Here is a 12514-nt window from a genome sequence, read left to right as displayed (position 1 = left end):
ACAAAGTCTGAAGGGCAGGTAACTGAATGAACACCAAAATTAAAAAAGCACTACACAGACTTAAAGTCTCCTATAATCTAAAGACAAGTTTTTAGACATTTGAGAAAACCCTGCAAAGGTTCCACCACTTTCAGAACGTTGAGTATATCTTTATCTGGACTGATCGCCAGAAGAAAACCCAAGAAACTGATTCCTAGTCCCCTGCTCTAAACACTTTTGACCATATACATTCCCAATGTTTCAATAATAAGATCAAATTCAAATTCTGAGCTTGAACTACTTTATGTGCACATATATTACTTGTTTCTGACATGGAAGTGATAAGCAAAAACTCGTGAGAGATTGAAATGTAAGAAAAATATTGAGGGGGCAGACGGTGGGAAATGTTGGAGATAGAGAAAAAACAAGCGAATTTCTATAAATCCATTACTGTGATGAACTAAGTTTTTAGGAGAAAAGAAATTTGTTAAAAAGTTATCTTGGAAACAAGTTGACGGAGGTTGGAGAAATCTGGGTCACGTTCACAACCACCATTTAAAACAATGTTTTACTTTAATTACTAGGCTTGGACCAATAACAATATTCTTCAATTAAAGTAGCAATTCAGTAGGATAAAAATGCCATTTCAAAAATATTTCCACGATAGGGCTTTGAAAAGACTGGTAATTTGACTAAGAAACAGGGAATTTGAATTTAATTTGGGATTAGAGATCGCCACACATCTGCTACAAAGGAAAAACCAAAGGGGATAGTTAAGAAGTGGATGGCCAATCTTAGAAAGCAAAGACCATGAATATTAGTGGTAGTTCAGTATATCACAGGAGTCAGAAGAAAGTCCACTAATGCTCAACTTCCTGACCTTTCATTGGCTACCTTTACTGTATGCTTATCAGTTTCAGGATTAGTTAATATTATATAGTTTCAGCCAGCACAAACTGATTTAAATCACTGGCTTTAATCATGATTTAAATCAAACAAGCAGGAAAACTTGATTAAAATCATCAATTTTAATCATATTTTGCATTTGTACTTTCTACTAACTTTTCTAAAGAAAAGTTGATTCTCATTAGGTGGTAACCATTAAAACATGTTGATTTGCAATTAAATATAACCTTTTACACCAACATTGGTGCTTCTTTTTGCTAACCAGCAGGATACACTCTGTGTGTGTGTGTATATATATATATACACAAATATACATATACACAAATATATATATATATATTACACACACACACACACACACACACACACACATTAATTTAATCAATTATATCACTTAACTTGCAATTACTAAAGCCTTAATTTTTATTATGTTAGAAAACAGTGAATGATGAATTTCCTATTTTAGATTATTCTTTTTTACGTGTGATTTGTGTCAAGCTCTATTTGGATGGAAATTCAAATTCAATTAAAATGCACAAAACCAGCATTTTAATGTTTTTATTATTAAATAAAACTACTTTAAAAGTAGATACAAGACAAAGTTCAAAAAACCATGTTTTGCATTTAAAACTGATTTATGAAACAAAGGAAGCATTATCTGTGAATTGAACTGATTGTTTCTGGTCACCAAGTCCTTCGAGATTTTAGAACTAGTAAATCTCATTCTATACACATTTTTATACATTGATTCAAACTGGTCCTACTTTTTTCATCTCCTATGGTTATTTACTTTGAATTAACCGAAATGATGAAAACATTCTCTCCGCACCTGCAGTAGAGGCTACAGCTGTCAAAAGCTGGTTTAGCACTTCAACAAGCTCTGGTTCCAGGTGCTTAGCCAGTGACTTACACAAAAAGTCAGTGATTTTACTTTCTTTAAAACTTACCAGCAAACATACTGCTTAATATTATTTTTTGTATTTTAAATTAATGATTTTAATAGATTACAGTAAGTTTAAATCTTAAAACAGGTTGTAAATTTCAGATTTAATTTTAAATAGGTTTATTTAAAAAATTGTATTTAAATTAAAAGCATCAAATTTAAATACAAAACTAATTTTTTATTAAAAAAAAGTTTGATTAGCGTATGCTCCACGTACTAACTGATGCCACAACTGCAAGTGCTGCATTAAATGCACACAAGACACTGATGTTAAATCTCTACAGAGACCAAGACCCATTATTTTAACGTCTACCTTCATTTTCTGGTATGCAAAAAGTGATAATCATTGGATATCTACAGGGGATTGTGCTGAATATAGTAATTCACAATATGAAACTAACCAACAATGAATTAAGTTAAAAATCATAAATATCTACGAACCTGTGCAAAGGCAGCGAAAATTCTCACATGTCTTTGGGCACACATCAGAAAACAATTCAAAGACCACTCTTCCAGCTGGAAAAAATCCCACACATTTATAAAGTTAAATTATATTTGTCTTCATTTGACCATTAAATATTTATATTGCTTTAAAATAATATAGCAGAAATTATTTTTCTCACCAGGTACATTGTTGATGGCTATGTCAAAAAAGCAACGTGGCCGCTGGACCTTGATTCCCATGGCTTCAAAAGTTTTAAGACTGCAAACAACAAAAATATAAAAACCTTTGAGTTTTTCTCCTCTGTGTAGTGAAACTATATATTCACTTGATCTCAACCTAAACGCTTTTTATGAATGAAAAAAAAGTGTGGTCATCCTGAAATATAAATGAGCAAAACTGAGCGTTGAGATAGGTGGCATTATTGCTCTCAAGTTGTTTTAAATATGAAAGTCTATGAGCTGTTAATCTTTGTTCTTTAGGATGAAAAGGAAAAATAACTTAAAAACAGTTTTCTGTGCACATTAAGTTTAATTTCACGTTGTTACCAACTCTTGCAAAACTTGCTGGAGCTTTAACACAAAATACTGCATTTTTCCTGCAACACCAGTCAAGGGATTATTATTGTTTGTATTACAATAGCACATTGGAGTCCCAGTCATGGACCAGGGTGCCATTGTGTTAGACGCCGTACAAACACAGAACAAAAAGACTGTCCCTGTTTCAAAACTAAGAGTTTACAATCACCAATTTTGATGAATCAAAGAGGTCAAAAGATCTCACTTTTTATTTACAAAAATATCAGTTCTCATGGTTGCAGACCATGTAAACAAAGCTTGTAAACATGAATGAATGTATTCTAAAGGCTCAATAATGCACTATTTTTAAATCTTGTGATTTAAGCCAATCTTGGATTTTGGGGGGCCAGACTCATGATTTTGAATGCTTGGGTTTGGCAATACTGACTTCATTCATGTTTACTTAGACTGAATCCTGAAGTGAAAACTGTCTCATAGTTTTTTAGAGGAAAGCATACAAGAAAACTGCAAGGGAGAATAAAGCATCAGTTGATGAGAATGTCATCCAACTTCCTAACTGGCTTTATAAGAACATACTTGAAAAATTAGAGGATTTGGAAAAAAGTGGGAACAAGACAAACAGCTTAGGATCTTCCGGTCTCCTAGCTGGGTAAAAGGTTAAGATGCAGTAGAGTACTTTGATAATTTGCTCCCAGAGGCCTTGGATCTTCAGACCCAAGGCTGAATCAAGTGGCAAGGGGGGCATGAGGTGGAGAGAAGGAGCTAACTTTGAGGCCAAAGGTCTGTGCATTCAGGCAACTTATTAAGACTACCTCTGAACTATTTGCCAAGAAAAGCAAACAAGTCCCTAGTATGACAGACAAATTCTTACTGGCCATAATAAGAAATCAGAATATTTTTGAAGGACTATTCAGTAAACAGAAGTCAAATAGCACAGATTTACATAAGATGGACAATATTAAGTTCATATTAAAGTATCATATGGGGAGTGGGAAATAAGATACTCCTGAGATTAAATTGGAAGAGATGAAAGGTTCACTGAGGTTTTAAACTTATACCAAATAAATAAAATTGACTAGCCTAAAAAAAAATGTTGCATATGACAAATACTTGGACCCTGTGTTACCCTTCACTATTTATACTGAAAAGGGAAGCATCATAGCTATTTGTTTACACATTTTGCAACAGCTGCTTACGGAGTTTACAAGGTATATGGTCCCTGCCTTGTAATAGTTGTGCACAGTTACTGATATACATCTTTCAGCCTATGGACTTTGTAATTCCTAAGCAGTAGAGCTGGGCATATAACTGATTTTTCAGTTTGTTGGTAGTTAAAAAAATATATTTTTTGAAGAAAAGTTGGGTTTGGGTTGAACTGAATCCAAAAAGTATAAAAAACAAAACAAAAAAGCCTTCAGCAAATAAAAAAAATGTCCATTTGGGGCATTTTTAAAGGGCTAAATTCACAAAACAAGTGGAGGCAGTGGTGCCTCCCTTATAACCATTAGGCCTAATAGTTAGAACACTCACCTGGGATGTGTGAGACCAAAGTTCCATTTTCCCTCTGCCTGATATGGAGAAGTGATTTGCACTCAGGTCTCCCACACTGCAGGAAAGTGCCCTAACCACTGGGCTTTGGGATATTCTGGTATAGGTTTATCTCAGTTGCTCCTGTTGAAGCTGTTCCACTGCATCTAAATAATTAGCGTTATTGGAACAAGGACTTGAACGTGGATCTCCCACATCCTAGGTTACTGCCCTAACCGCCAGCCTGTAGAGTGGTTCTCATTCTCTTTTCCTAGCCCAATGAATAGTCATTGTCATTATGAAAGACTATGAATTGCCATTAATGCAAAATAATCACTGGGACAAAGGTTATAATGCACCAACACCTCCTCTTCTGCCACCTCCGCCTCCTCCAGCCGTTTTGTGAAATCCCCAAGTCCTTCCCACCCCCTATCTCCCCCCCCGCCCCTCCCCCTCGACACACACACACACACACATTTGGCCAAAACTATTCAGTGAATTTGAGTCAGCGATAATTGAATCCAGTGGAGGGACTTAGCAATCTTTTAAGTGATAGGCTATTCCTGAGACTATTGTAAGCTGCATTAGTCATATTTTAGAAATTTGATTGAAAAAAATAAGCAATACTTTGTACTTTACTACTTTGTATTGTTAAATTCCTTGCAGTTGCGTAAGATGGGCAAAGGCCACTGCAGAAATGTCAGACTGGGACTTGTGCTATAAACGCCAGAAAAATAAGGGTCAAAATGTAAAAACAGTTTATCATGATCCACCAAATCAATGACAATATTGACAGGTTGAGCCCTAGACATTTAATTTTGCAAATATTTTTAAGATGCCAATCATCCTAGTATCCAGGAGCTGCTCTAATTATAACCCACCCAACCCATTCTATTGGTTTCTTTTAAAAACAGAACACATCTTTAGTAGGTAATTGTAACAGTTTTGCATTAAGCTTTATAGCAATTATTAAACACATTTTCAGCTTTTTATCTCTTGTGTTTGTTCTTTCCCTTTCATGGCACTGTTTCTTTATGTTGACTATCTTGGTGTGTCTTTTCCTGTCTATGTTTTAGTATATGTTCCCTCTTTATTAGTACAATAACAAACAACAACTGTTCCCTCACTTCATTCCACAAGTGTCACTCTTCCTGCACTGTGCCCTTTGCAATACTTTCCTTCTACTATCATCCTCTCTCTTGGACCCTATCTCCCTCTCTCCTTGGCTCCCCTCTATAACACATTCACTGAAACTAAGACAAACTCTTTTCTATGAAGGAGAGATTGCAGCCAGCGTATGCGTAGAAAGTATTACATTATTATTTACTGTCAGTTACTGAAAAATGTCTAAAGTTAGTCATACTGAGCACTATATACCCTTACTCATATTGATGGATAGTAAGTTGGAGTTCAGGTTAAAAGTTAGTTTTATGGAACCTTAACTCTCAATTCCTTGACCTTAACAAAAAGCCACGAAACATTTTCAATATTGTAAACAAACGAACAAAAACGTATCAGAATGTTAGAAGTGTATTTCCAACTTTAAATTTTCTATGTGGAACTATATACAAAAATTTTGCAGACTTATTAGGCCATTAATATTAATCTATATCTGTTTCTGCATTTAATGATTCCAAGTATCCTACTCTAGCCTAGCACACCGTCCCTGACATCCAAGCTTGAGTTTTTACGATTCAGACCAAGAAAATTCCTCAACTTTACTTGTAGATAACATATTTTAAGTTCTCTCTCATAATATAATTATTAACCTGGCAGTAATTCCCCAAACGCACCCACTGAAAGTGTAGTAAAATGGTAGGATGGACTAGGCCACACTAACATATACACTCTCAGGGAGCTAGCAGGAATGCAGATTCATACATAGCGTCCTCAGGTTGCTACAAAGGAAATCAACAGGTTCCAGTTACTGAAATTTGATTAATCTGATTTTCCCAGCAGTTTGTGAGGAGAAATTCTCATACTTTTTGCATTGTTGTGGAGGGCGATGACCATGCAGCTGCCTTCTCAGGTGAAGACAGAGTAAACTGGAGTCAGCGTGGTCCTGCAGCAGTCTAGCAGAGAGTCTGAATTGAAAAGACTAATAAGGAAGCCCAAGCTGCCTTCTGCCTACATTGTGGAGGAATGAATATGTCTAAATCATGAATAACCTCTGGATCGTGAATCTTACACATAAGAACAGAACAAACTCATTTGCTTTTTAAAATGAAACAAAAGTTTACTTACAAGCTACTAGAATCGAAGAAATAAAATATAAGGTATTGTAAGTCTTTTTATCCTGAAGATGATTTAAGAAAAATTTAAATTATCTTTAGAAAAAATGCTTGCCTTGTAATAGTTTGCACTGGCTCACTAACTTCTTAAAGCAAACAAAATAGAATCCTTAGGACAATGCATATGTAGCGATATAGAAGATACTCCTGGGGGAATTCTGCGCTACTGCGCATAATTAATGAGCCCTGCATATTTTTAAATTTTTGCGCAGAAAAAAGTTTCTGCTGAAATGTTGCTGCAGTTCTGCCTTTTGCCCACCAGAGGGCACTGTGGCACAAGAACAGCAGCAACTCCCAGTAGAAAATAACTTCTGCGGTTCCAACTTTTGCCCACCAGAGGGCGCTGTGGCGATAGACCAAAGCAGCAGCTCCCTGCCAGCGAGGGAAGAGAAAGAGCTGCCTTATTCCTGGTGGGCCAGGTCAGGAGACAGGGGCTATGGGGAGACATACAGAGTTGGGTGCTGCGGGGGAGGGGGTCAGACTGGGGCTCATAAGGGCTAGTGCGGGAGGACAGACTGGGGCAGGGGCTGAATGGGAGTGGAGGCACAGGTCCACAGGGGGGAGGGAGGTGCAAGGCCACATGGTGATGGGGCGGGGTGCAGAGCTACATAGGGACAGGGGGTGGCGGGTGGGGGCACAGAGACACATGGGGACAGAGAGAGGGGATCCAGGGACACATAGGGACAGAGGATTGGGTGGGTGGGGCACAGAGAAATTTTTAGCCCCAAAGTTTTTTTCAAACTTTGTGAGCATGTAAAGGATCATAATTAGGGCTTCTGTTTTGGGGGGTTTATACATTACATTTTTCAGGGTTTCTTTTTAGCAATTTTTGAGTTTTATGTAGATGTCTAAAAATTGCAGGTTTTCAGGCTCTCTCTTTATATATATTGTAATGAGTAACATATTATACAGTAGTATATACTGTGATGAGTAATCTATTTGTAGTGTTCCATACTATGCTTTAATGTAGTACGGTTTCAAACATTTAATGCACATTAGGAGGGTCTACTCAGGCCAATTAATGTGCAACACATCAGTGCACTTTAGAAATCACGCTCCCTGTAGGCTGGTGAGTTTGCATCTGTTCACCAGCTCAAGGGACAAAACAGTCAGCTACGTGCAAACCCTGTTTCAGCTTTCTGCGCAGGCTCTTTAACTCTTCTGTCACACAAACGCAAGGAACACAGAGAAGTAACAAAAGTGACAGTCCTTATCTGGACTGATACTGCTCTGGCCCCAACAGCTCAAGGGTCACAGCTGTTCCTTAGCCTCTGGGGAACTGCAAGGCCCTACCTGCTCTGTTGCAGCCTTCTGTTGCTGTCCAGCAAAAACTTTGTTTCTTCTGGCCCTCCCTTTCACAGAGCTGGGCCCTCAATTATGTCTTCCAGCTGGAAATCAGAGCCAGTTGTTAGCTACTTCTTAGGTGGATCAGCTGGTACCCAACACCTACCTGGTGAGCTTCTCCATAGGTAAGAGCTCACTGCTCCCTGGCTCTGCAGGCTTTAAAGGGGTAAACTGTCCTGCTACACCCCCGTGGTCTGCATTACTGCTCCATGTAGACAAGCCCTTAGACACAAGTAACCATTTCCAGTGTTTATTGGATAAACACCAATATTTCTTTTTCATTTTTGTGTCAGGATCGTTTTATCTGTGTGTATTGCTTAAACCAAAAATCAGAAGCCTAATAGTTAAACACAGTTTACCCAAGGAATAATTTGACTAATTAAGGTTAAAAATACTTATGTTACCCCTCTAACAAAGCTATGCCCACTACAGTTTAAATGAATAAAACAGTTTCACACTTTGTCACTGATAACATATTGTCAATTTTCTATAATTTTTTTTTATAATACAAGTTGCCTTATTTTTCCTATACCTTATTTTCCTTCACTCCATTCTCCCTTCCTAAAACAGATCATGCTGTATCTTTTTCTACATTGTTTTCAATGTTATTTCCTCTTTTTTCTTTCTTTCTTCAACTGCTATATCCCTTTCTTCCTGTGTTCTCTATCTCTTCCCCCTTTATTTTAATCTTTCTCCCATTTCTCTCCCAATAATCTCTTTCAATGAACCCTATGTCTCTTATTTAAATGTATTCCACTACTTTCTTTCTCCCCAATTGCACATACCCTCACTACCATTATCTCACTCACAGGTTTTGAAAAATTTACTAAACACCAAACTATCAAAGGATTAATCTACTAACCAAAGACCAACACAAAATATTTACCGCCACATAAACAGCATGTCCAGGAAAACACTCTGGTGAGAGGCCAACCTATCTCTCCTCCACCCCTCTCACCTTCCCCAAAGGAATGCTGTGATTCCAACCTAAGTACTGTCCCTGAACTGTTATGGGGCTCCATCCTTCACAGCCTCCCTCTAGTACAGAAGGGAAAATTCCATTTGCAATAGAAGAGAGAAATTACATTTGTAATTATGATCTGTGAACCAGTGTATAAATTTAGGACCAAATACTTGCCTCAGGCTCCACCCAGGGTATAGGCCCATGGCAGCCGGTGTGTGTGTTTGTGTGTGTGTCAAATAGATATTTGCAGAAAGATCAATAATAGAAAATAACCTTTATATAGGGTATGTCTATGGTCAGTATAGACACTACCTACTCCAATGGCAAGGATTCTCCCTTCGGTGTAGGTAATCCACCTCCCCAAGAGGCAGTAGCTAGGTCCAGTGGAAGAATTCTGCCACTGACCTAGAGCTGTCTACACCAGAGGCTAGGTCAGTATAGCTACATCTCTCAGGAGCGGTTGGGAGAGTGCAGAATTTAGATGTATTGGAGAGGGTGAAGCCCTCTTCTGATTGAACTAACCTCATTATCTCCAGATTGATTCTCGCCTGCATATTTATACCTGCCTCTGGAAATTTCTATTACATGCGTCTGACGAAGTGGGCATTCACCCACGAAAGCTTATGCTCCAATACATCTGTTAGTCTTTAAGGTGCCACAGGACTCTGTTACTTTTTACAGATCCAGACTAACACGGCCACCCCTCTGATATTTGACAGAATTTAGATGTGCATTAACAATAACGTTTCTAGCCCGTATGGTTCTTCTGTCTTCAGATCGCTTCAATGCATTTGTTGCTGTCCCTGACTTTCCAAAAAACAGCAGAGTGAAATCAATCACTCTAATCAGTTTCATTTCTGCTATTCATAACTTTGGGACCAGCAGGGACAGGACAAGAACCATGTCATTTTACTATGCAGATTCTGTTTTTGAAAACTGTACACAAAATCAAGCTTTGGGGAAGAAGAATTAAAAAACAAAAAAACCAAAAAGCAATCTGGCAACAAAATCTTCTAGAAATAGAGCAGCCAAGACAACCTCAAGACAGTAGGTTCAGGGGCTACAAGGGAGAAGAGAAATAGTTAGATACTAAAGATTAGCAGACAGTCAGCACAATGGTAGGAAACCTAGCACCTTTCCCCAACAGATAATTGGACAGCAGGCTCACTCATCAAGGCATTATCATTGTTGCTGCTCCTCATACACCTCCTTCATATTGGACTGGCTGTGTACATTTGTTCTCACTGAACAAATAACTAGTAGATAAAACTAATTCAACACCATATAAACTGAGCTAAAGTTAAAATAGGGTAATGCTTCATGGAGAGTGCTTGAGATTCAAGCTCAGTTATTATTATTCTTATTGTGGTAATGCTTAGGATTACCAGTCACAGACCAAGCCCTGGTCTACACTATGAACTCATGTCGGTATAAAATCCACAACCCTGAGCAACGCAGTTATACGGCCCGAACTCCCTGTGTAGACAGCACTATGTCAACAGGATGGCTTCTCCCATCGACATAGCTACCGCCTCTCGGGGTAGAAGCTCTCTCATTGGCACTAAGCACTGCAGCTGTGCCCCTACAGTGCTTTAAGTGTAGACAAGCCCCAAGACTCCATAGTGCCAGGCACCATAAAAACACAATTAAAAAACAACCAAATAGTCCCTGCCCCACAGAGCTCTAGTATGTGGCCTCCTCTGTAGATAATAGGGAGCAAATAAATATTTTCTCTTAAAAGAACATGCAAGCATTTTACAAAGTGGATTTAAAATGAAAATAAGTGGGTGGGCGAGGTTCTGTGGTCTGCAATGTGCAAGTCAGATTAACTCATCTTGATGGTCCCTTCTGGTGTTAAAAATCTATGAGTCTAAAAAGAGTCTGGGTCATATTCCCCTATGCACAAATACAGGTGATAACCAGAACTTAAAGGGCTTCAGGGGCTCAATTAGTTACCAGAGATACTTTACCAAGTCCCATATATTTATGGGAGGCAATTCCTTCACTGGGATGGAGTTTTAAGGCAATATTCAGCCTTGGAATGGAAGGTTTAGCTATGTGTATTTCAACAAGCCATGTATCATCTTACTTTTTGAAATCTCCTTCATTCATACTATCCTAACGGCTCTGCTAAATGTATTGTCATACATATGCAATATTTTCTACTTTCAGTTCATTAATGCCTGCAAGCAAAATGAGTCTATAACTGATGTCATCACTATTACAAAAAAAAAAAAAAAAAAAATCTATGCACAGCGTTGGGACAGCCCTTCAAACTAAAAGACAGAGACCCTCCAGCCAGCCATGGGGCACCCTTCAAAGCAACATCTCCTGTTCCAGAGGCCTGCAGAGGGGACGAGGCCATGTGGCAAGCAGAGAGTCTGGTGATTTTGCCTGCTAGGGGAGAAGAGAGAGGATTCATTCAAACTCTGGAGCAGGCACGGAACACGGCCCCCTACGTACCAGCAGCTGGAATTATCACTAATGATTTGTGTCTGGAGGACTGAAAATGTGGCCAGCAGCACATCACCAACGTGCGTGGAGAAAAGGCTCCTGTCCTGCTCCAAGGAGCTAATTTTAAAAAAAGCCATTCACCACAATCCCCCATTTGTAACTAATCCCACCCCCTTGGATCTCGCCCATGACCCTCCACACCTCCCTCCTCTAACTTCCCTCCAATTTGCAGCTTATTCCCTGCCACTCAACGCCCCCTTTCTTCTCAGGCCAGACCGGACCACAAGACCCCCCTCGTCGTCTCCCCTAGGGCTGGGTCACCCCCACTTTCTCCCCAAGCCCGTTACAGGCAGGCTGAGTCCCCCGGAGGGCTAAAGCTCCTGCGGCCCAACGATGGGTGGGCCCCTTCCCGGGACGCAGCGGGTAACTCCAGCCCCCTGGTGAGGGGTGCAGGCCCCGGCCCCCCCCTATGGCGCTGAGGCCCTCGCCCGCAAGGGGCTTGGCGGGGCACTCTCCCCGCAGCGCCCCAGCACTCACCCGCTCGCGGCCCGGCTCGCTGCCCGCGCTCCTCACTGCCTCGCCGCCGCCATGTTAGGAGCTGGTGCGGCACAGACTGCGTCAGTGGAGGGCGGGAGCGAGGAACCCCAGCGGCGGCGTTGGGTGGACGGTGACCGGACGGGGCACCGGCGGGGTGGGTGCAACGGTCGCGGTAAACCCCGACCCGGTTGTGCTGAGGCGGCCAAATCGGCCGCTCGGAGCCCACAGTGGTTAGGGGGGCCGCTCCCCGCCTCCTTCCGCCGTCTGAGCGGCTCCGCCCCCTCATCCACTCCACTCGGCTGGGCCGCCTGCCTGTGCGTGAGCGCAGACTTGAGCCCCGAGCTAGCCGCGGGCCTCAGACCTCCCCCCGCGCCAGAGCTCGCGTGCCCCGAGCCGGCTCTTCTCTGCCAGTGCCTAGGGTTGCCAGGCTTGGTTGGAGGTTTCATCACATGACGTAGTCTTTACGTAAAGATTCATCTTTAAATCCTGGAGACTGCAGGACAGTCCTGGAGGATTGGCAACCCTACTGACCTGTGCAGGCACAGTCCCGTCTGCCAGCGCCCTGCGGCCAGAACAAGGAGAGGGCCT

General features: G+C 40.7%; 1 protein-coding gene across 1 annotated transcript in view; it reads right to left on the bottom strand.

Moving 5' to 3' along the window:
• PPIG (peptidylprolyl isomerase G) overlaps positions 1–12064 on the bottom strand; it is a 36414-nt gene extending 24350 nt beyond the window's left edge. The window contains exons 1-3 of the mRNA XM_024208005.2: positions 11927–12064; positions 2452–2531; positions 2270–2344 (exon numbers count right to left, since the gene is read on the bottom strand). Coding sequence (XP_024063773.1) covers positions 2270–2344; positions 2452–2512 — 136 coding nt within the window. The 5' untranslated portion in view covers positions 2513–2531; positions 11927–12064. The remainder of the gene's footprint in view (positions 1–2269; positions 2345–2451; positions 2532–11926) is intronic.
• Between the last annotated feature and the right edge of the window lie 450 nt (positions 12065–12514).

The sequence above is a fragment of the Terrapene carolina genome, unplaced genomic scaffold (genome assembly GCF_002925995.2).
Source record: "Terrapene carolina triunguis isolate 2854851 unplaced genomic scaffold, T_m_triunguis-2.0 Scaffold62, whole genome shotgun sequence".
NCBI classification, from domain to species: Eukaryota; Metazoa; Chordata; order Testudines; family Emydidae; genus Terrapene; species Terrapene triunguis.
Note: the sequence above shows the minus strand (reverse complement) of the source record. Positions and strands in the feature narration are given on the sequence as shown.